Source organism: Anomaloglossus baeobatrachus, chromosome 11, assembly GCF_048569485.1.
Source record: "Anomaloglossus baeobatrachus isolate aAnoBae1 chromosome 11, aAnoBae1.hap1, whole genome shotgun sequence".
NCBI lineage: Eukaryota > Metazoa > Chordata > Amphibia > Anura > Aromobatidae > Anomaloglossus > Anomaloglossus baeobatrachus.
In genome coordinates this window covers 68,871,537-68,892,451 of record NC_134363.1, presented here as the reverse complement: position 1 = coordinate 68,892,451, position 20,915 = coordinate 68,871,537, and the positions used below count along the sequence as shown (strand labels likewise).

General features: G+C 45.3%; 1 protein-coding gene across 2 annotated transcripts in view; it reads right to left on the bottom strand.

The window, feature by feature from the left end:
* The window catches only part of ODAD1 (outer dynein arm docking complex subunit 1), a 288,275-nt gene that overhangs the window by 38,328 nt on the left and 229,032 nt on the right, over positions 1–20,915 (bottom strand). For both annotated transcript variants that reach the window (XM_075327544.1, XM_075327543.1), the window contains exons 13-14: positions 13,992–14,095; positions 6,523–6,616 (exon numbers count right to left, since the gene is read on the bottom strand). In XM_075327544.1, coding sequence (XP_075183659.1) covers positions 6,523–6,616; positions 13,992–14,095 — 198 coding nt within the window. The remainder of the gene's footprint in view (positions 1–6,522; positions 6,617–13,991; positions 14,096–20,915) is intronic.

Here is a 20,915-nt window from a genome sequence, read left to right as displayed (position 1 = left end):
TAGAACAAGAGCCCCGACCCTAGCTGCTGCGACCGCGGTCCCAGAGGAGGCGCCCGATGCGGCGACGCTGAGTGAGGCCGCAGCCACGCTAGGTGCGGCCCGCCAAGCCCAGGCCGCTGCAGCGATGCCCCGCCTGTCCCGCCGGGCTCCGACCACCACGGCAGTGCTCATCCGTGCTGCAGGTGTGACGCTGACCCAGGCTGCCACCCTGCTGAACCCGGTCCGCCAAGACCCCAACGCAGCAGCGACGCTCGTCCGCGCCGCAAGTGATATGCTGAACCAGGCCGCAGCCCCGCCGGGTGCGGCCCGCCAAGCTCCGATCACTGCCGCGACGCCCGACTCAGCCTGCACGGACCCCATCGAGGCTGCGACGCCAAGTGAGACCGCGGCTGCAGTGTCCAGTCCGGCCCGCCAGGAACCGGCCGCGACAGAAACGCCAATTCAGGCCGCCGCCATACAGGGCGCGGCCCGCCAAGACCAGGCCGCCGCCATACCAGGCGCGGCCCGCCAAGACCAGGCCGCCGCCATGCCAGGCGCGGCCCGCCAAGAAGAGAAGACTACCTCATCATTTTCCCCGGCCTGCAAGGCCAGAGCAGACACCGCTCCCCAGTCCAGATAGGTCCCTGCTAGGAAGACCCTGATAGGAGAGGACCCCGAATACTGGAAGCTGAAGGCTGACCTAGAGGCCCAGTTTCCACAAGAGATGGTGGATCGGTATTTGCTCCCTCCGTATACCCCCAAGGAGATTCCGGCAACCCCTGCAGCCGCGCCAGAGAGTCCACCGCCCAGACCAGCTGAAGAGAGCCCATCCCCAGCACTGCCACAACCAGAGTGCAGTGAAGAACTAAGGGGGAGAGGAGGCCAGGAAGCTGAGGAGCTGACTCCGACGCCAACCGCAGCAGACCCCTACCCAGAGCCGGAGATGCTGCCCTATTCCCGCTGGGAGGAGGAAGACTTGACACCGTCAGCAGATGAAGATCAGCCCAAAGACCTCACCTGGGAGCCCGCAGGCATGAACCCAGCCCGCAAGACACGGCGCAGCAGAGCAAAGTATCCTCCAACACCACAGTCTCCAGAGCAGAGAGAGGTCACAGCCAGAGACCTGCAGGAGAAAAGATTACTGAGAAGGTCTAGAGTCCAGGTCAGAGGACCCCTTTACAGAGGAGTTGTAGAGGACTTCAATTTGAAAAGCGGATACGGCTTTATTGTAGTAAGAGGAATAAAAGAGGGCATATTTGTGAATCGGAGAGATGTTCAAGCCCACCTGCCCAGAGGACATTCAGGCAGAAATTTGAAAATTGGAGACGTAGTACAGTTCACCTTGCATCAAGGAGAAAGGGGCTACTATGCCTTAGACGTAGCACCATGTCCCAGACAAGAAAGACAAGAAAGACAAGAAAGACAAGACAGAGATAAAGAAACAGATGCAGAAAAGGAAACAGACGAAGACCAAGAAAAGAAAGATAAAGATCCTACAGATGAAACAACCACAGACAAAGATCCTACAGATGAAACAACCACGGACGACGACGGAGAGCAAGAAAGTCACAGGTGCCGGTGCCCTACATGCCCACGCCCTGGTGAAATGGAGGAGTAGAGAAAAGTAAAGTAAGAAGAGAAGTTAAAGTTTTGAAAAGTTTTGTTTGCAACGTTTAAGAAATGCGCCCACAAAAACTATTGTGAGAAATAAACTTTAAGGCTATGAACTTGCTATAGCCACAAACTCTCGCAGTGTAAATAGTTACACCAGTGGCACCACCACCAGGGCCAGCCTGTTTAGGGGCTTGGCTCGTCTGCAACCAGGGGGGCCCGTCCGTAGAAAAGGGCCTTGGCTCACCTGCGACCAGAGAGCACGCCTGTTTATGGGGCCTTGGCTCACCACCACAAAGAGGGTACCTGGTCAGCACCAACTGTGGAGGCCGCCTCTGCATCCTGCCAGAAGAGGCTGACGGCGCGGATCCACCAGGCCAGGTATACCCTGAAACCACCAGCCCATGTAAGCCGCCTCTACATCCTGCCAGAAGTGGCTGAAGTCGTGGCCAACGGGAGAGGAAGATTGGAGGAAAGGTCTGGGGAAGTAGATGGCCCAGACCTGGTTGCCAACAGGACCGGTGACCTGCCTCCTGAGAGGGTTTTGGGTGGGTTAACGGACTTGTGGGTGGAGGGTGGTGATGTCTGATACCTGGTGCTTTTAAAAATGTTTTACATGTTTTAATGTTTTATGCATTTTAAAATGTTGTCTTGCAGCCCGAGGACGTGCTGGTGATAACTAAGGGGGAATGTGGCGCCCCTGACCTGGTCAGGCACCACTGAGTACTGCACCCATGCTGGGGACAGTACAATACAGGTAATCCAGAAGGCTGACAGGGGTGTGGAACACAGGCGCATAGTGATCAGGTCTCACACATGTACCCATGAGAGGACCCCTGGGGATCCCAGGAGGGGGCAAGCCTTCACCTTCACTGGAATAGTGGAGGGGGTAGAGCCTCCATCTCCTCTCAAGGGGTGTGGTGGAGAGTCTGGTTGCTAGGTGGCGTAGGCAAGAACAGGAGAGGAGGAGCAGTGAGTCAGTTAGAGCAGAGAACTCCATAGGGCTCAGTGAGGAGCAGACCTGTGGGGCTGTTGCTGTCTAACAGCGCCCGCGCAGTGGCTACAGACGGGGGAGAACGGTCAACTAGGAGTGCTGCCTGAAAGCCAGCTTCAGCTAGAGAGTGCACGGAGTGGGAAGTAAGGAGACTGCTAGAGAGCACCAGGCCCAACCGGGCGGCAGATCCCGAAGCGAAGATAGATCCAGCTTTCTTCTGCTAAACCTGCCGGTGTGGGGCTCTCAAAGCCCACACCACATCACCACAAAAGCCGCAGCCACGTAACCGCAGTTAGGGCCCATAGGTCATAGGAGGCAAGAGGCTGGAGTGGCCTGGTCCGGGGAACAAGCACACGGCAAACAACAAGGGGAGAGAGGCTGCAGCATCTTCCCTGGGTGACCCCCATAGGGACTCAAAGTCGGGGTCACCCCAAACCACCAAGGGCTAAGGAAGGCGAGTCAGTAGTCACCCTCATAAAGTCAGCCTGAAGGATACCTGGTTCCCACCTGGTTCATCTCAGCTACGCCCGGGTTACTCACCCTGCCACCTGAAGTGAGTAAAAAACCCTGAAAGACATCCTGCCTGTGTGGTCATTCTGCGACTTGTGGTACTACAAACCTACACAGGGCCCTGGGGCTTGCCTCACTCTCAGGAGGCTACTACATCTAACTGCACACACCATCAGCCCCAGGCGACCCTCAACCTGCAGTGGCGGTCCCTACTGGCCGCAATACTGAGAGTGGCGTCACGATCAAAACAGAAGATTTCCTACCAGTGACGGAGATCCAGCAACGTGGAGTCCCTGAAGGTAACGCACCGACACCGACACACCACCTGCGGGGCTTCACATCTATACCTTTAGTTGTCAGCTAGAATGTTTAGGTTTTGAAACACAACAAATTAAAGTTTATAAAATCAGCAGCTTGTTGAGTGACAGCAGCTGAGGATCAGCTAATAGCTGGGGGGTATTCATAGTTATCCCCTCCCCCTGTTACTTATGCTAATTCTATTTTACAATCGTTTTACTTTGTGACTAAAAGGACCTTTGTTGATGTCATACCCATGTGAACAGAAAGGGCGGAGCATCAGCCAACAGAAAAATGTTGCTTCCTGGCATCAGCTTTATTGGCTGAGGCCCTGACCCTTCTGGTCACATGGGTATGACATTAGCACAGGTCCTGTTAGTCACAAACTAAATCGATTGTATAATACGATTAACATAAAGTAAAGTAAAGGGGGAGGGTATAAGGATAAATACAGGTACCCCAGTGACTATCTGATCCTCAGTTGCTGTCACTCAACAAGCTGGATGATTTTATAAATTTTACTTTCTTGTGTTTCAAAACCTAAACATTAGAGCTGACCACTAAAAGTATGTATAGAATCAGCCTAATAGCGCCAGTATAGCACTGGCTTTAAGTTATATATGAAAATCCTGCTGATTGGTGCCCTTTAAGATGTTTCATTGTGGCTCAGCAGGAAGATTGGTCCTCATATTTACGTCTTGCTGATTTCGCCTTTAACAGTTGGGTCTATCAGTCCACTGGAATGTCGCCTTCTTTTTGTAATTATGGTTTTCATCCTCATTTTGGTGAATTCTCTAGCATGAGTTTTGAGTGTCTTGGAGTAGATGTAGTCATACAGAAACTCAGGGATATCTGGAGGAATGTTCAAAACAATATTGGAGTTTCTCAACTTCATAAAAAATGGAAGGCTAATAAAAAATGTTAAGCAGGTTCCATCTTCAAAGTAGGAGATAAAGTTTGGATATCTTCCAAAAATATTAAGCTGAAGGTGCCAATGAACAAAGTTGAGTCTAAAATTTATTGGAACATATGAGATTTTGAAGGTAGTTAATTCGGTGACCTTTAGACTAAAACGGGCTTTACATGCTGCGACATCGCTAGCCGATGCCAGTGATGGCGAGCGTGATAGCACCTGCCCCTATCGTTATGCCGATATTTTGTGATCGCTGCCGCAACGAACATTATCCCTACGGCAGCATCACACGCACTTACCTGGTCGGCGGCATCGCTGTGACTGCCGAACAATCCCTCCCTCAAGGGGGAGGGACGTTCGGCATCACAGCGACGTCACCGCGACGTCACTAAGCGGCCGGCCAATCAAAGCGGAGGGGCGGAGATGAGCGGGACGAACATCCCGCCCACCTCCTTCCTTCCTCATTGCTGGCGTGTGGCAGGTAAGGAAAGGTTCCTCGTTCCTGCGGCGCCACACGTAGCGATGTGTGCTGCCGAGGATCAACTTCGCCCACGCGACAGCAGCGATATTTGAGAATGGACCCCCATGTCAACGAGGAGCGATTTTGGACGTTTTTGCAACAATCCAAAATCTCTCCTAGGAGTCACACACAACGAGATCGCTACAGCGGCCGGATGTGCGTCACAAATTCCGTCACCCCAACCCAATTGACATGTCAATTGTTTTTGCCATTTGGGTTTTGCACTGCAAAGCTGAGTTTTTGACCAAAGTTCTGCAACAAAAAGGCTGCAGTTTGAACTGCATAGTGCGGTTTAGAAAACCAAATTCCCATAGACTTTGCTTGAAAAGCAGAACACATCCATTTTGGCATTAAACACTGCAGTTGAAAAAGCAGGTAGAAAGCAGGTAAAAAGCAAAGTGCGTTCTTACCCTAAAACTTCCTTCATCTTTTCACCTCCCAAATGTATTGCACAGATCGCTGTTAAAGAAATTTGTTGCTCCAGTGTTGTTGCCTTCAAGTCTGCCTCTTCTGTTTCCATTGATGGAGGTTTAGAGTAGGAGGGTCAGAGGATTGTGTATTTTTAAACGGTCCAGAATTCCCTCCAATATCTGGTTCACTGGAAGGGACACGGACCCACGGAGAGATCCTGGGTTCCAGCTTGTTCTTTAAAGACCTTTCGTTTATTCAGGACCATCCTTCAGAGGTTTCCTGGGAAACCAGGTGGCCCAATGGCTCCCTCTTTGAAGAGGAGGTACTGTCATGATTCCCCTGCTCAGTGATTATAGTGTGCTGATCTGTCAGTGTTTTGAGTGACAGCTCAGTCGTCCAATCTCATACTGGGAGGTGCTGGCTTTCTGCAGGTCTTCCCTGTTTCTGGTAATTGCCCAGCTATTTAGCTGAGCAATATATCCTAGAACACTGCCAGTCTTAGCTTTCTTTTCAGTGGTGCTTGTTGGCCTTAGTTATCTGTGCTCTGTGGATTGATCTTTTGGGGTTAGACCTCAGACTTTGTTTGACCTCCCTTTTGTCTCATCCCTCTGCTCTGATCCGCTGCCCAAGTATTCTTACCCTGGACCGAGACCCAAATACGCATGTACCTATTCCCTTAATTTTGATGTGCTCTTCTGGTACCCGACCCTGGAATGTTTCACTATACTGTCTCTTGACTTGTCTGTGTAGTGACAAGCATCACAAAGGCCTTATGCAAAGAAATGTATTCAAACTCCACCTAAGATCCCATAATTTAGGAATATGACAAATTTTGGCATACCCCATAGCATGTATTAGCACCACGCTTCAGTAATGTCATTGTACAGGGGCACCATACAGTGGGAAGTGCCTATAGCTGTGTAGTATATAATTACCGCTCCCTCTGCTCCGTCCTGGGCACAAGACCTTATACAAAGCTGAAACCATTAATTTCTATTTAGTTCGAGACACCCCGCACCTTTATCAGGATTATATTATTTCTCAGCTATTTTAGAAACAAGCCCATGGCTTCGTTTTCATGAAAAAAATGATAGCTGTCATCAGTCATAGGGAATATAGGTGCTAAAAGGTGGCACATGATAACCCTGGCCAAATCTGAAAAAGAATTATGAATTGAGAGTCTACTTTAAATTCTTCCTTTCCCCTTCACTTACTGGAGACTAATTCTGAATATATATATCACATTGTCATTCACTAGATTGTGATACGGAGAATTATGTATCTTACCCCTCTCATAATTCTTTCCCGCAGTTCCGCCTGAGTCAGAGGTCTCTCTTCTTCATCTGCCGTAGCGGAGTCACTGTCGCTGTCATACTCATCCCTATATAAAACATAAGAACTGCAAACATTAGACTCATGCGCGACGTACAGAATTTCATTAGCATTTAATTCTATCCGTAGCTGTTACTAATTAAATTTTCTCTTTATTGGTTGTGTGGAAAACCCAGCTCATATTTACTCATGGACACTAACCATACTGTATACACAATGGATGTTCTGACATTCCGTTCAGTGTAAAAAATAACTCAAGATATGCAATTAGTGAACTGAATGTCTTGTTAGTCCCCATAATAACGTCACTATTGTAACTTAACTCCTTCATCATTACTCTCTGCAGTCACTACCACTCTGGTCCTCTTTGTGGCACAGTTGCTGAGAGATGAATATTATGGAACTGAAGGCCATTGTCCATCTGAAATGGACTAAGATACCTCAGGTAGAACGCTGCCAGAAGCTGGTGTTTGGCTGAGATTATAATTAGCAATGAGCGAGCGTGCTTGGCACTGCTGGGTCCATGATCGAGCATCGGGGTGCTCACAACGCTTGGTGCGCAATCAAGTTTTGCAAGTGCTAGAGCTAAAATCTCATGATATGAATTGCGTCTGACTTTTATAGGTGATTGATAGAATCCCATCAGTGATGGAAAACTAAGACCGGTTGTTACAGTAGGTCAAAAAAATATGTCACCATGTGTGATTTCTCAAAACATACACCTATGTGAGAATTTTGTTTTTTTATGGTATTATATCTACTATATCAAGCTGAGTGTATGTGTATCTGTGTATAACCGCTAAAGGAATCAAAACCGTCGCATTTAGAATTACAAAATTATTGCACAGCTGCTTCATTTGACTCAGGGCACATCATAGACTATGTTTTGAGTGGAAATTTTAAACCCCACATTTTACAATTATTCGTCTCAAAAAATGCTTATTTACTGTTTGGATGTGTGAGGTAATATATTGGGGTTTTTTTTACAGTTAGCATGGATATTTATCAGGTGATTTACAGCAACCAATCACAGATTTGCTTCTATTTTGCTACCGGTCATTAATAGGAGCACTGATTGATTGCTGTAGGCAACAAAGGACATTCTTAGCATAAGACAGGTTATGTGTCAGTTAATATGATTTTGGTGGTGAGCGGGAGAATGAGAGCAACAGAGAGAGGGAGGGAGAGTGCGAGAGAGAAGGATAGCGGTCGGGAGGGAGAGTGGGACAGAGGGAGAGTGTGAGAGTCAAAGAGAGACAGAGAGAGAGGGAGAGTGGGAGAGAGGATAGCGGGCGTAAGGGAGAGTGGGAGAGAGGGAGAGTGGGAGAGTCAGAGAGACACATAGAAGACAGAGAGAGGGAGAGAGGGAGAGTCAGAGAGAGAGGGAGAGTGGAAGAGAGGATAGCAGGCGTAAGGGAGAGTGGAAGAGAGGGAGAGTCAGAGAGACACAGAGAAAGACAGAGAGAGAGGGAGAGTGGGAGAGTCAGAGAAAGACAGAGAGAGAGGGAGAGTGGGAGAGTTAGAGAGAGACAGAAAAAGACAGAGATAGAGGGGGAGAATGAGAGAGAGTATAGCATGCACAAGGGAGAGTGGGAGAGAGAAGGATAGCATGCACGAGGGAGAGTGGGAGAGAGTGAGAGTGGTAGAGTCAGAGAGAGACAGAGAAAGACAGAGAGAGAGTGAGAGTGGGGAAGTGAGAGAGTGGGAGAGAGTGAGAGAGGAAGAGAAGAAGAGTGGGAGAGAGGGAGAGAGAGAGATAGTTACGATCCCAGGCAATGCCTGGTACTCCATCTAGTACATGGTATAAAATGAGGAAAAAAATACTATCAAGCAACACAACATAAAAGCCATGCCACAGAGAAGGCATGAACAGAGGGAAGACTTCTGCAAAAGGTCCAAAGTGACAATATGAGAAAGTTAATGAAAATACAAAAAGTAGGATCAGAGTAAGGAGACAAGAAAAGAGTCAAGGAACAGATTTAAATTACGGTATAAGAGGTAGTAAGGCAGGGAAATGCCTCTGCAGTGTGATATCATTTAGAATTAGTAAGGGTAATTAATTTTTTATTTCCTCTCTATGTATCTGTTATAGTCTGAGTTCTCTAGATCTTAATAGCTAAGCTTAAAACATTATAAAAACAGAATAAATAAATGACAAGTGTGTATGGGTTTTTATTCCGTAGGTAAGCTGTTTCACATTTGGCACAAAACTCAGAAAATTGGATTGTGATCCACCAACCCATGAATATAAATTATTATTAAACATAAGGAAGACTTAATTTGCTTAATTTGTGACAGCCATGTGCAAATTACTCCCAATATATTTTTACTTGCATATAAAGAGGCAGCGATGTACAAAATTAATGTAGTTAATTTCATAGACAGCTACGATCCATGAATGTGCAAGGCTTAAACATAAACTATGATTATGTTGTGTCTACACGGCAATAACTTTTAGGCTTCATAAATCATTACTGCCAGCCCTTCATGTGCTACATAATAATGAGCGCTTCACATGCTAGAGACAAACATTTTTGAGTTTGTTTCATTCATTTATTTATTAATTACTTAATTACATTCATTCTATCATAATAAGAGGGACGACATGTGGCTTTTAAAAAAATATAAAAAATAAAAAATGAAATAAATAATTAAAAAAAAACGGCATGCGGTCCCCCCAATTTTGATACCCAGCCATGATAAAGCTGACAGGCTGAGGATTCCCATGCTTATTGGGCCCCCCAGACTAATAATAGCAGCCTGCAGCCACCAGGAATTTCCACATTCATTAGATGCATCTCGTTGAGATTGCCCTTCTGCGATGGCAATCGGGTAATAAGGGGTTAATCGCAGCTCAAAGCTGCCACTAAGCCCTAGATTGGAATCCAACTCAGAGAAGGGACGGCACTCACCGGAATCCAGCAAATTTCTTTATTAGAACAAGGTGCAATAAAACGGCAGGAGCAGAGCAGGCAGAGGGCCCCCTCACGGACGATAGCGGTTTCGCGTATATATACGCTTCCTCTGGTTTTTGGTCCCGAGGAAGCGTATCTATACATGAAACGGCCGTTGTCCCTGAGGGGGCCCGCTGTCTGCTCTGCTCCTGCCGTTTTATTGCACCTTGTTCTAATAAAGAAATTTGCTGGATTCCGGTGAGTGCCGTCCCTTCTCTGAGTTGGATTCTGTCAATAAACTTTAAACTGCACTGGACGTGCAACTCTCAGCCAGCCACGTGGAGGATCCCTGTCTACATCTTGGATCATTATACATGCTGATGTGAGTGGGTGGGTTGGTGCGGCAATTCTTCACTGTGGAACTATCTAAGCTCTAGATTAGTAATGGGAGGTGTCTATGAGACCCCCCATTACTAATCTGTAAGTGAAAGTAAATAAACACAAACAAAAAAAGCACCCTCTTTCACCACTTTATTAACACCCTATACACCTTGCAGGTCGGACGTAATCCACATGAGGTCCCACGATGATTCCAGCTCTGCTACATTACTGAAGGCATAGCTCGGTACATGCCCACCAGCTGTGGACTTCAAGCAAAGACTGAGCAACGATCAGCGGAGATGTCACTCTGGTAAGTTGCGGCCACAGCTGGAGGTTCACATGGTCCTCTACCTGTAATCGCTGGTAGCCTGACTTCAGGGAACCTCTATGAACTCAGTGATCCCACTTGAGTTTAATGAGCAGTTACAGCCGCACCAGAGCCTCTGCTTCATTATTTTTTTTTCTTTATTTTTCCTTTATTATTTTGTATTACCCAAGTGCCGAATCTGGCACTCGGGTAAGTTTGAACCCACGCCGATCTGGACTTTTACACTACTTTCTCTCCATCTATTTGTCTTTCAGGAAGTGAGTCATGGCAGTGACAGGGGTCAACATGTCAACACATTGGCGCCCCATGATCATATCATACAACTGCCAATGGAGGAACAGCATTAGATCGAGCTGTCAGAGTCACAATGGATCTCTGATCCACCCGTGATTGTTAGCCTTACATGTCTGCTGATGAGATCAGCAGACATGAGCAAGGATTACTTACCATGGGCTTGCTGCGGGAGCCCGTGGTATCGGGACAGACAAGGCAAAAGGACGTACCAGTACATCCTTGGTCGTGAAGGGGTTAATATACAGAGGAGAAATTTAATAGAATTTTTATCCATCCTCTTGAGAGGCACATTGAGAATATAGATCAATTTGTTCTGAAGAAACTTCAGTAAACAGCACATTGTGGATCAGGCACTTAACTAAGAACCAAAACCTCATAAGCCAAGGCATGTCCAGATGATATGAGTCCGTGTACCTGATGATGAGGTCCCACAGTGCCAGCAGACATCCGGAAACAAGGGGTTAAGTTTGTGCAATGTAAGTGAACATAATGTGACCGTCTCTAAACCTTTGAATGCACATGTAAAACTGTTCAATGTTTCAGTAATCTTTGTACAACTTGCTGTTCTCTAACAAGGAGCTTAACGGCAAAATTCACAACAGGTGTTTGATCCATGAATCACCCAATAAATTTCGGGGATCAATTAAAATTGATATTTAAACAGTTCTCCTGTTTTGACATCATAAGACCAAGACGACACCTAACAATTGATCAGCAGTACCTCATCATTGCAAGGCTTCAAGCAGGATGTTCTCAGACAGACGTGGTGACTGAAGCTTAAAGTGTCAAAGTGTCATGCGCAGGTTGCAACAGAGATACAGAGAGACTGGAAATGTCACAGAAAGGCATAGAACTTGACTTCTCTTGGCCACATCCCACACTGATGACCGCTTCACTGTGAGCAATACCCTTTGATAAGGGATGATGAATATCACTCAACTCCAGGCACATTTAAGGGAGGTAAGAGGTGCCCAAGTGTCATGTCAGAACATTCAAAATGGTTTACTTTAGCATGATCTGTGTGCTAGACGATCTGCAATGGTACCAGGTGACACCACAAGGCACAGGCGTCATCATCTTGGTGGATAAGGGACCAGTGGTCCTCAATGCTGTTTACTGATTAAAGTAAATTCATGCTGAGCCAAAACAATGGCTACCGGCGATGTTGGAGACATCAAAGAAAAGAGGCTGTACATCAGCCACTATTGTCACCAGACAAGTCTTTGGTGTTGGTGGTGTTACACTGTGGGTAGGTGTGTTTAGGCAATATAGAACTGCTCTACACTGTGTGAATAGTTCAGTGACAAGCCCTTACTACTGGAATAACATAATTAATGCACTCATTGTGCCTCTGCATGAACAGCACTGGCCTAATTTCATCTTCATAGATTACAATGCTCCAACACATCGAGGTTACCTCATTAGGGAATGACTGTTGGAGACTGGGGCACCTCAAAATGGAGTGGCCTGCACTTTCTCCAGACCTGAATCCCATAGAAAACCTATGGGATCAACTAAGTTGCACTGTAAAGGCTCGTAACTTTGTACCCCAGAACCTCAATGACCCGAGGGCCACCTTTCAAGAAAAGTGGAATTCCTCAGCAGTCAATACTTCAACTTGTGAACAGCATGAGACATCACTTTCAAGCTGTAATTGATGCTGAAGGACACATGGCAAGTTGAGTCATTGACATTTTTGGGGGGTATACGCACCTCTGTTGTTGGGTTTTGTTTTAATTATTATTTGAGATGAGAAAATTACCATTACATGCTTCTACATAAATGCCCTACTTTCATGACAAAATATCACTGTAGCATGAACTTTTTACATTTTTCATAAATTTCACTTGAAGCCAAAGGGGATGTGCGCACGTGTGCGTATTACATGCAGTTACGCTGCGATCTGCACTGCAGCGTAACTGCATGCGTCCTGCGTCCCCTGCACAATCTATGGTGATTGAGCAGGAGCCGTGCGCACGTGGCATATTAGAACGCAGCGATTTGGCTGCTGCCCGAATCGCTGCGTTCTAAGAAGTGACATGTCACTTCTTCCGTGCGGTTTGCATGCTGTCTATAGGGAGAGGCAGCATGCAGAGCGCACGTTCTCTGCCGGCACCATGCGCTTCAGAACGCAGCTTTTCAGCTGCGCTCTGAAGCGCACCTTTTAGGTGCAGTGCAGAGCGCACACGTGCGCACATAGCCAAATATCCCTAACTTTTTGTGAGTAGTAATATCTATGATTATTTTTCAGATGACAACTCTACATAGCTATATAATTAGGTGTTGCTCACCCAGGGTTTCTCTGTATAGTCAAGAATATTGACGTCCCTATAAAATTGCACCAGGTCACAAAAGTCTTAGGGGAATTCTTAATTTATGTAGTAGACACATCTCTGAGGATGGTGTAGGTGCAGTCAGTTCTCAGTCTGAGTAAAAGTATTTTTATTATAAGGATTTTCCAGTAAAGGCAACCTGTTTTTTGGCAGACACCAGTGGGGACATTAGGTGGCTGTTTCCTAATCTCTCCTTTCTGAAACTATCAATATTTGATGAAGTAAATATGGTGAGCAACTGAACGGAATGTTGTCTAACACATTTAAATGTACATGAGTCATATTATGTTTAAAAGGGGTTGTCGACTTTCCGAAAAGTGGGCACCGAACTCTGTAATAGATCTAAAATAACAAAGCAGGTACTCACTCTCGTTGGTTCCAGCGGCAGCTTCCCGCCACTGTTCCTGTCCTGGTGTTTTGTCTGTAGTGATGACATCACGTCAAAAGCATGCGCCACTATTCTAGCCAATCAGTGAGCCCAGAAGCTATGCCAAGGTCGATTTCACACTCCACTGAGCTCAGTGATTGGATAGAATGCTGACACATGCTGTTGATGTGGTGGCACCACTGTAGACAAGCTCTGAGACTTCAGTAGGAGTAGGGAGCCAGAGCTGGACCTGAGGGAGATGAGTATCTGCTCAGGTTGTTATATTATAAATATATAAAAAGACTGACCCACACATCCATTACGTATGAACAGGTGCTAGCTGAAAACACATTATAACTACAAAACATACACAGCTGCACACTAAAATGCTAACAATGAATAAGGGAACTCTGGTATTCCATTACTGCTATAGGGATATTTTTTTTTTAAAAAAAAGAGATATTTAACATATGTGCTGGCCAATGCATGTGAGCCCGGTCACCATGGCAAAGTGATCTGGCAATACCAGAGTTCCCTTATTCATTGTTAGCATTTCAGGTTGCTATATAAGATACTTTACAGTGCTTGGAATCCACTTTAGTGAAAGTGGACAACCCCTTTAAGGTGATTTATATGGTATCTACCTTAACGTGGCACTGGAGGTGGCACTTTTTTTCTCTTTTGGAGGAGAGCTATTGCCACAATATTTCCTAGGAATCATTGTTCTAAAGAGTCCCATCTAGCTATATAATTTCAAGGAAATTCAGTACCTTTTTTTAAAGAATTTTTTTAAACCTTTTTAACATTACATATAACACAGAACATACCCTGTGCCAGGTGGTTGTATCTCAAAGACAGGTGGGTGCAAGTCAATCAACTGTCCAAGAAGAACTCGAGCTGTTTCTTGTGGGTCATATGGTTTGTCATAATTCTGAAAAAGCAAAAACAGCAAAGTAAGTCATTTGTCTGATAGATATGTTATATAACAATGTCTTACGAGGATTTTAGTGATTTAGCTATAACTAGCTTCTAAGTGTAAACTAAGGACTAGAGTTGAGCGCGGTTCGCGGTTCTCCAGTTCGCGGCTCGAGTGATTTTGGGGGCCGTTCTAGATCGAACTAGAACTTGAGCTTTTTGCTAAAGCTCGATAGTTCTAGATACGTTCGAGAACGGTTCTAGCAGCAAAAAGACCAGCTAATTACTAGCTGGCTTTCCGCTGTAATAGTGTAAGTCACTCTGTGACTCACACTATTATGAAATTTCAGTGTATAGTGTGCGGGAACAGCGCATTCAGATCACTGCTGTATGGATAATGGCGATCGCCATTTATTTATTTTTTTTCCTTGTCTTCCTTCCCTAAGCGCACGCGTGTAGTGGGGCGGGCCAGCATGTCAGCCAATCCCAGACACACACACAGCTAAGTGGACTTTTAGCCAGAGAAGCAACGGCATGTGTGATAGGATGTCCATGTCACATGTCCCTGCATTATAAAACCGGACATTTTCCTCCAGCACGCCATTATCTGCCTTCTGCGTCCTTGGTGTCAGTCACCGCTGGCGCAGCTCCTATCTCCGATACTGCTGTGTACGCTCTATACACAGCGCTGTACAGAATAGGGATAGAAGTTTCTATTAGTCCTTTTAAGGGCTAATACCGGCAGGGTCAGAGCCATAGGTGACAGTCAGGGCCGTGAAAACAGAGTTTAACAGCTACACAAGATGACAGCGTCTGTGTAGCTAAGGTCAGGGATTTCCTCGCTGCATTTCCCCATTAGGAGGGATAGAAAGGCAGGCTTCCTTTCCTCTACCCAGACCCACAACCCTGCCACTGTACCCTCCTGCCCTTTGCACACTCAAACTCATTGTTACTAAGCCATTATACTAGCAAACACTGAGTAAACTTCGTGGCATCCTAAACGTGGCTGTTGGACTTCTGTATTGTCCCACTAGTGCAAAGATATTTGCAGCACGTCTGTCTGCATTGCACACTCAAACTCATTGTTACTAAGCCATTATACTAGCAAACACTGAGTGAACTTAGTGGCATCCTAAACGTGGCTGTTGGACTTCTGTATTGTCCCACTAGTGCAAAGATATTTGCAGCACGTCTGCCTGCATTGCACACTCAAACTCATTGTTACTAAGCCATTATACCAGCAAATACTGAGTGAACTTAGTGGCATCCTAAACGTGGCTGTTGGACTTCTGTATTGTCCCACTAGTGCAAAGATATTTGCAGCACGTCTGCCTGCATTGCACACTCAAACTCATTGTTACTAAGCCATTATACTAGCAAACACTGAGTGAACTTAGTGGCATCCTAAAAGTGGCTGTTGGACTTCCATTAGTGCCCCACTGGTGCCAAGCTATTTCTAGCACCTCTGCATTACACCCTCCTGCTCTGTTTTTAATAAGCTATAATGATAGCAAAAAAAGCTGCCATTTAGTGGCATACAAGAACTGGCTGTTGTATTTCATTATTGTCCCACTGGTGCCAAGCTATTTCTAGCACCTCTGCATGACACCCTCCTGCTCTGTTTTTAATAAGCTATAATAATAGCAAAAATGCTGCCATTTAGTGGCATACAAGAACTGGCTGTTGTATTTCATTATTGTCCCACTGGTGCCAAGCTATTTCTAGCACCTCTGCATGACACCCTCCTGCTCTGTTTTTAATAAGCTATAATGATATCAAAAAATGATGCCATTTAGTGGCATACAAGAACTGGCTGTTGTATTTCATTATTGTCCCACTGGTGCCAAGCTATTTCTAGCACCTCTGCATGACACCCTCCTGCTCTGTTTTTAATAAGCTATAATAATAGCAAAAATGCTGTCATTTAGTGGCATACAAGAACTGGCTGTTGTATTTCATTATTGTCCCACTGGTGCCAAGCTATTTCTAGCACCTCTGCATGACACCCTCCTGCTCTGTTTTTAATAAGCTATAATAATAGCAAAAAATGCTGCCATTTAGTGGCATACAAGAACTGGCTGTTGTATTTCATTTTTGTCCCACTGGTGCCAAGCTATTTCTAGCACCTCTGCATGACACCCTCCTGCTCTGTTTTTAATAAGCTATAATAATAGCAAAAAATGCTGCCATTTAGTGGCATACAAGAACTGGCTGTTGTATTCCATTAGTGCCCCACAGGTGCCAAGCTATTTACAGCACCTCTGCATGACACCCTCCTGCTCTGTTTTTAATAAGCTATAATGATATCAAAAAATGATGCCATTTAGTGGCATACAAGAACTGGCTGTTGTATTTCATTATTGTCCCACTGGTGCCAAGCTATTTCTAGCACCTCTGCATGACACCCTCCTGCTCTGTTTTTAATAAGCTATAATAATAGCAAAAATGCTGTCATTTAGTGGCATACAAGAACTGGCTGTTGTATTTCATTATTGTCCCACTGGTGCCAAGCTATTTCTAGCACCTCTGCATGACACCCTCCTGCTCTGTTTTTAATAAGCTATAATAATAGCAAAAAATGCTGCCATTTAGTGGCATACAAGAACTGGCTGTTGTATTTCATTTTTGTCCCACTGGTGCCAAGCTATTTCTAGCACCTCTGCATGACACCCTCCTGCTCTGTTTTTAATAAGCTATAATAATAGCAAAAAATGCTGCCATTTAGTGGCATACAAGAACTGGCTGTTGTATTTCATTTTTGTCCCACTGGTGCCAAGCTATTCTAGCACCTCTGCATGACACCCTGCTGCTCTGTTTTTAATAAGCTATAATAATAGCAAAAATGCTGCCATTTAGTGGCATACAAGAACTGGCTGTTGTATTTCATTATTGTCCCACTGGTGCCAAGCTATTTCTAGCACCTCTGCATGACACCCTCCTGCTCTGTTTTTAATAAGCTATAATAATAGCAAAAAATGCTGCCATTTAGTGGCATACAAGAACTGGCTGTTGTATTTCATTATTGTCCCACTGGTGCCAAGTTATTTCTAGCACCTCTGCATGATACCCTCCTGCTCTGTTTTTAATAAGCTATAATAATAGCAAAAATGCTGCCATTTAGTGGCATACAAGAACTGGCTGTTGTATTTCATTATTGTCCCACTGGTGCCAAGCTATTTCTAGCACCTCTGCATGACACCCTCCTGCTCTGTTTTTAATAAGCTATAATGATAGCAAAAAATGATGCCATTTAGTGGCATACAAGAACTGGCTGTTGTATTTCATTATTGTCCCACTGGTGCCAAGCTATTTCTAGCACCTCTGCATGACACCCTCCTGCTCTGTTTTTAATAAGCTATAATAATAGCAAAAATGCTGCCATTTAGTGGCATACAAGAACTGGCTGTTGTATTTCATTATTGTCCCACTGGTGCCAAGCTATTTCTAGCACCTCTGCATGACACCCTCCTGCTCTGTTTTTAATAAGCTATAATAATAGCAAAAATGCTGCCATTTAGTGGCATACAAGAACTGGCTGTTGTATTTCATTTTTGTCCCACTGGTGCCAAGCTATTTCTAGCACCTCTGCATGACACCCTGCTGCTCTGTTTTTAATAAGCTATAATAATAGCAAAAATGCTGCCATTTAGTGGCATACAAGAACTGGCTGTTGTATTTCATTATTGTCCCACTGGTGCCAAGCTATTTCTAGCACCTCTGCATGACACCCTCCTGCTCTGTTTTTAATAAGCTATAATAATAGCAAAAAATGCTGCCATTTAGTGGCATACAAGAACTGGCTGTTGTATTTCATTATTGTCCCACTGGTGCCAAGTTATTTCTAGCACCTCTGCATGATACCCTCCTGCTCTGTTTTTAATAAGCTATAATAATAGCAAAAATGCTGCCATTTAGTGGCATACAAGAACTGGCTGTTGTATTTCATTATTGTCCCACTGGTGCCAAGCTATTTCTAGCACCTCTGCATGACACCCTCCTGCTCTGTTTTTAATAAGCTATAATGATAGCAAAAAATGATGCCATTTAGTGGCATACAAGAACTGGCTGTTGTATTTCATTATTGTCCCACTGGTGCCAAGCTATTTCTAGCACCTCTGCATGACACCCTCCTGCTCTGTTTTTAATAAGCTATAATAATAGCAAAAATGCTGCCATTTAGTGGCATACAAGAACTGGCTGTTGTATTTCATTATTGTCCCACTGGTGCCAAGCTATTTCTAGCACCTCTGCATGACACCCTCCTGCTCTGTTTTTAATAAGCTATAATAATAGCAAAAAATGCTGCCATTTAGTGGCATACAAGAACTGGCTGTTGTATTTCATTATTGTCCCACTGGTGCCAAGCTATTTCTAGCACCTCTGCATGACACCCTCCTGCTCTGTTTTTAATAAGCTATAAAAATAGCAAAAAATGCTGCCATTTAGTGGCATACAAGAACTGGCTGTTGTATTTCATTATTGTCCCACTGGTGCCAAGCTATTTCTAGCACCTCTGCATGACACCCTCCTGCTCTGTTTTTAATAAGCTATAATAATAGCAAAAAATGCTGCCATTTAGTGGCATACAAGAACTGGCTGTTGTATTTCATTAGTGTCCCACTGGTGCAAATCTATTTGCAGCACCTCTGCATGACACCCTCATGCACATTTTGCTACGCTAATTTTATAGCAAACTCATGAAATTCCTTGCTGCATTTAATCATTCGGAGGGATAGAAAGTGAGGCTTCCTTTACTGTCCTGGTACCCACAGAACACAGCCACTGTACCCACCTGTCCACTTTTGCCACGCTATTTAATTTGCCCAAAAAGCTGACTCTTTTTCTGCCTTCCTAAAATTGTCTGTAATTCTAAGTTAGTGTTCCTTTGCTGCCAAGCAAGGTACAACACATGTGCATTCTACACTCATTTCCATTTCTGGAATACAATTATTAAATGCAGGTAGTCCAGCCAATCTGTGACGAAGGTGCAGGCGTGGATATAATGTAGCCTGCATCCAATGTTGGTTTTCTCGATGTCTTACAGCTCAACAATTCCATCTGTTTCCACTTCCAAAACAAGTGATGACCTGCCAATCACACTCCCTGTTGCGTGTAAAGGGGTGGAAGTTCAGTGTGAAAAACCATGTGTGACTGCTGTCCCCACAGTCACAGAGGATGAAGAGCACGCAGATGCACTTGATGGGGCAGGCGGTGGTTGCACAGGCACGCTAGGCCGCATTGTAGCACAGTGAAATTCACATTGCGACTTATGCTTCATTTTAAGTCGTGTACAGGGTGGGCTCCCCAGTATGCAGCAAAACCAGGCAACAGGAAAAGGACTCTATAGTCAGTTGGGTTGATAAATGATTGCTTTACTTTACCAAAACAAACAATAAGAACCATGCATACAATTTAAATAATTGAACAATCTATTCTGTTGCCTACTACCTGCTAATCCCGCTGCGTAGCAGTAATTGTGTGTTTGTGCGTGTGTGTGTGTGTGTGTGTGTGTGCGAACACGACTTACCAGTGGCGCATCACAAGAACTTCCCAGTTATCTATGTAAACATAGACAAAACACATTACCCCCCCCTGAATACACTTGTTAGCTAAAGCCTCACAGATAAGGCAGATGATAACAGTGTGAATGCAAACCACACAGCTCTGCAACACAGTCATGGAAATCTTGAAAATCAACAGTCAATGCAAACATGTGTCGCTGTCCCTCTATGATTTAAAGTCTACATGACAATTTGACAGTGCAGAGGCAGCAAGTCTTATTGTCTATAAATAGTCGGCCTACCCAGAACAGATATGTGTTTTGCTAATAAAACAAAGTGTTGCGTGCCCGCATTATTGTCTGGGCACAGTCTACCGTACCCGGGTACTGTGATGTCCAGTTGCCATAAATACAGACTTTACGCTCCTCTCACGGTAAGCAGTATAGACAGCACCGTAAGAATGTTGGTCTGTGGCACAGGATGCTGCTCACTGGCGTTACGGTACTCCTCACCAAACTCCAAAATGACTCCCCTCACAATTGAACGAAGTGTTTCCGCGGTGGCTCCTTGCAGTAACCCACAGCTTTTCCTTCTGTTCATAGACAGCATCTCCAAGTCCACACCCGAAGAGCAATTTCTCCTCCACGTCTAAGTGTGGAGAGGCAGCTAGTGCGCATGCGTGTGCCGATTTACCCCAGCCGCAGCCTAACTACAGTGTTTCGCCTAGTGAGTATGCTCAGCCTGACTGTGCCATTCCTGAGGCTAAGTCTTCATTTCAGGATACAGCGCATGCTCCCAAACTTAGTGCGAAAAGCCGCTTTGCACAGGTACTTGCATTCCGTGCCGGGTCTAAGTCCTGTTTTGTGCCTAGACACCATGCTAAAGCTGATAGTCTTTTTTCAGAGACTGTATTTCATGCTACTGAGCATGCTCAGACACTTACTGCATCAGAGACTAGGTCCGGTAATGAACTCTTTGGCCCTGCCCCTGATGTGGGGGGCCCATATACACCACAGGGCATCAGGTGTCCTGACGATGTGGCCAGGCCACTCCCAAATGGCTTGCAGAGGCCCGCCCCTATGACTTGTCACCTCATTATTGATGGTCAGACGATGACTGGTGAGGTGTTTGTGTCGTGGCAGCCATGAGGTCATTATTGAAGTTGCGGTTCGAAATAGGACGCTAGTTATGCCACTCATGACGTGTCACTCTGCTTTTGTCTCCAGGAGTTGCATTGTGGTCCACCCTGGATTGGGGCGGACCCAGGTTATAAAACGGGCTGGAGCCAACAAGGAGGTGCGCAGTCTTCTATTATGCTCCGAAAGAGCACACCTC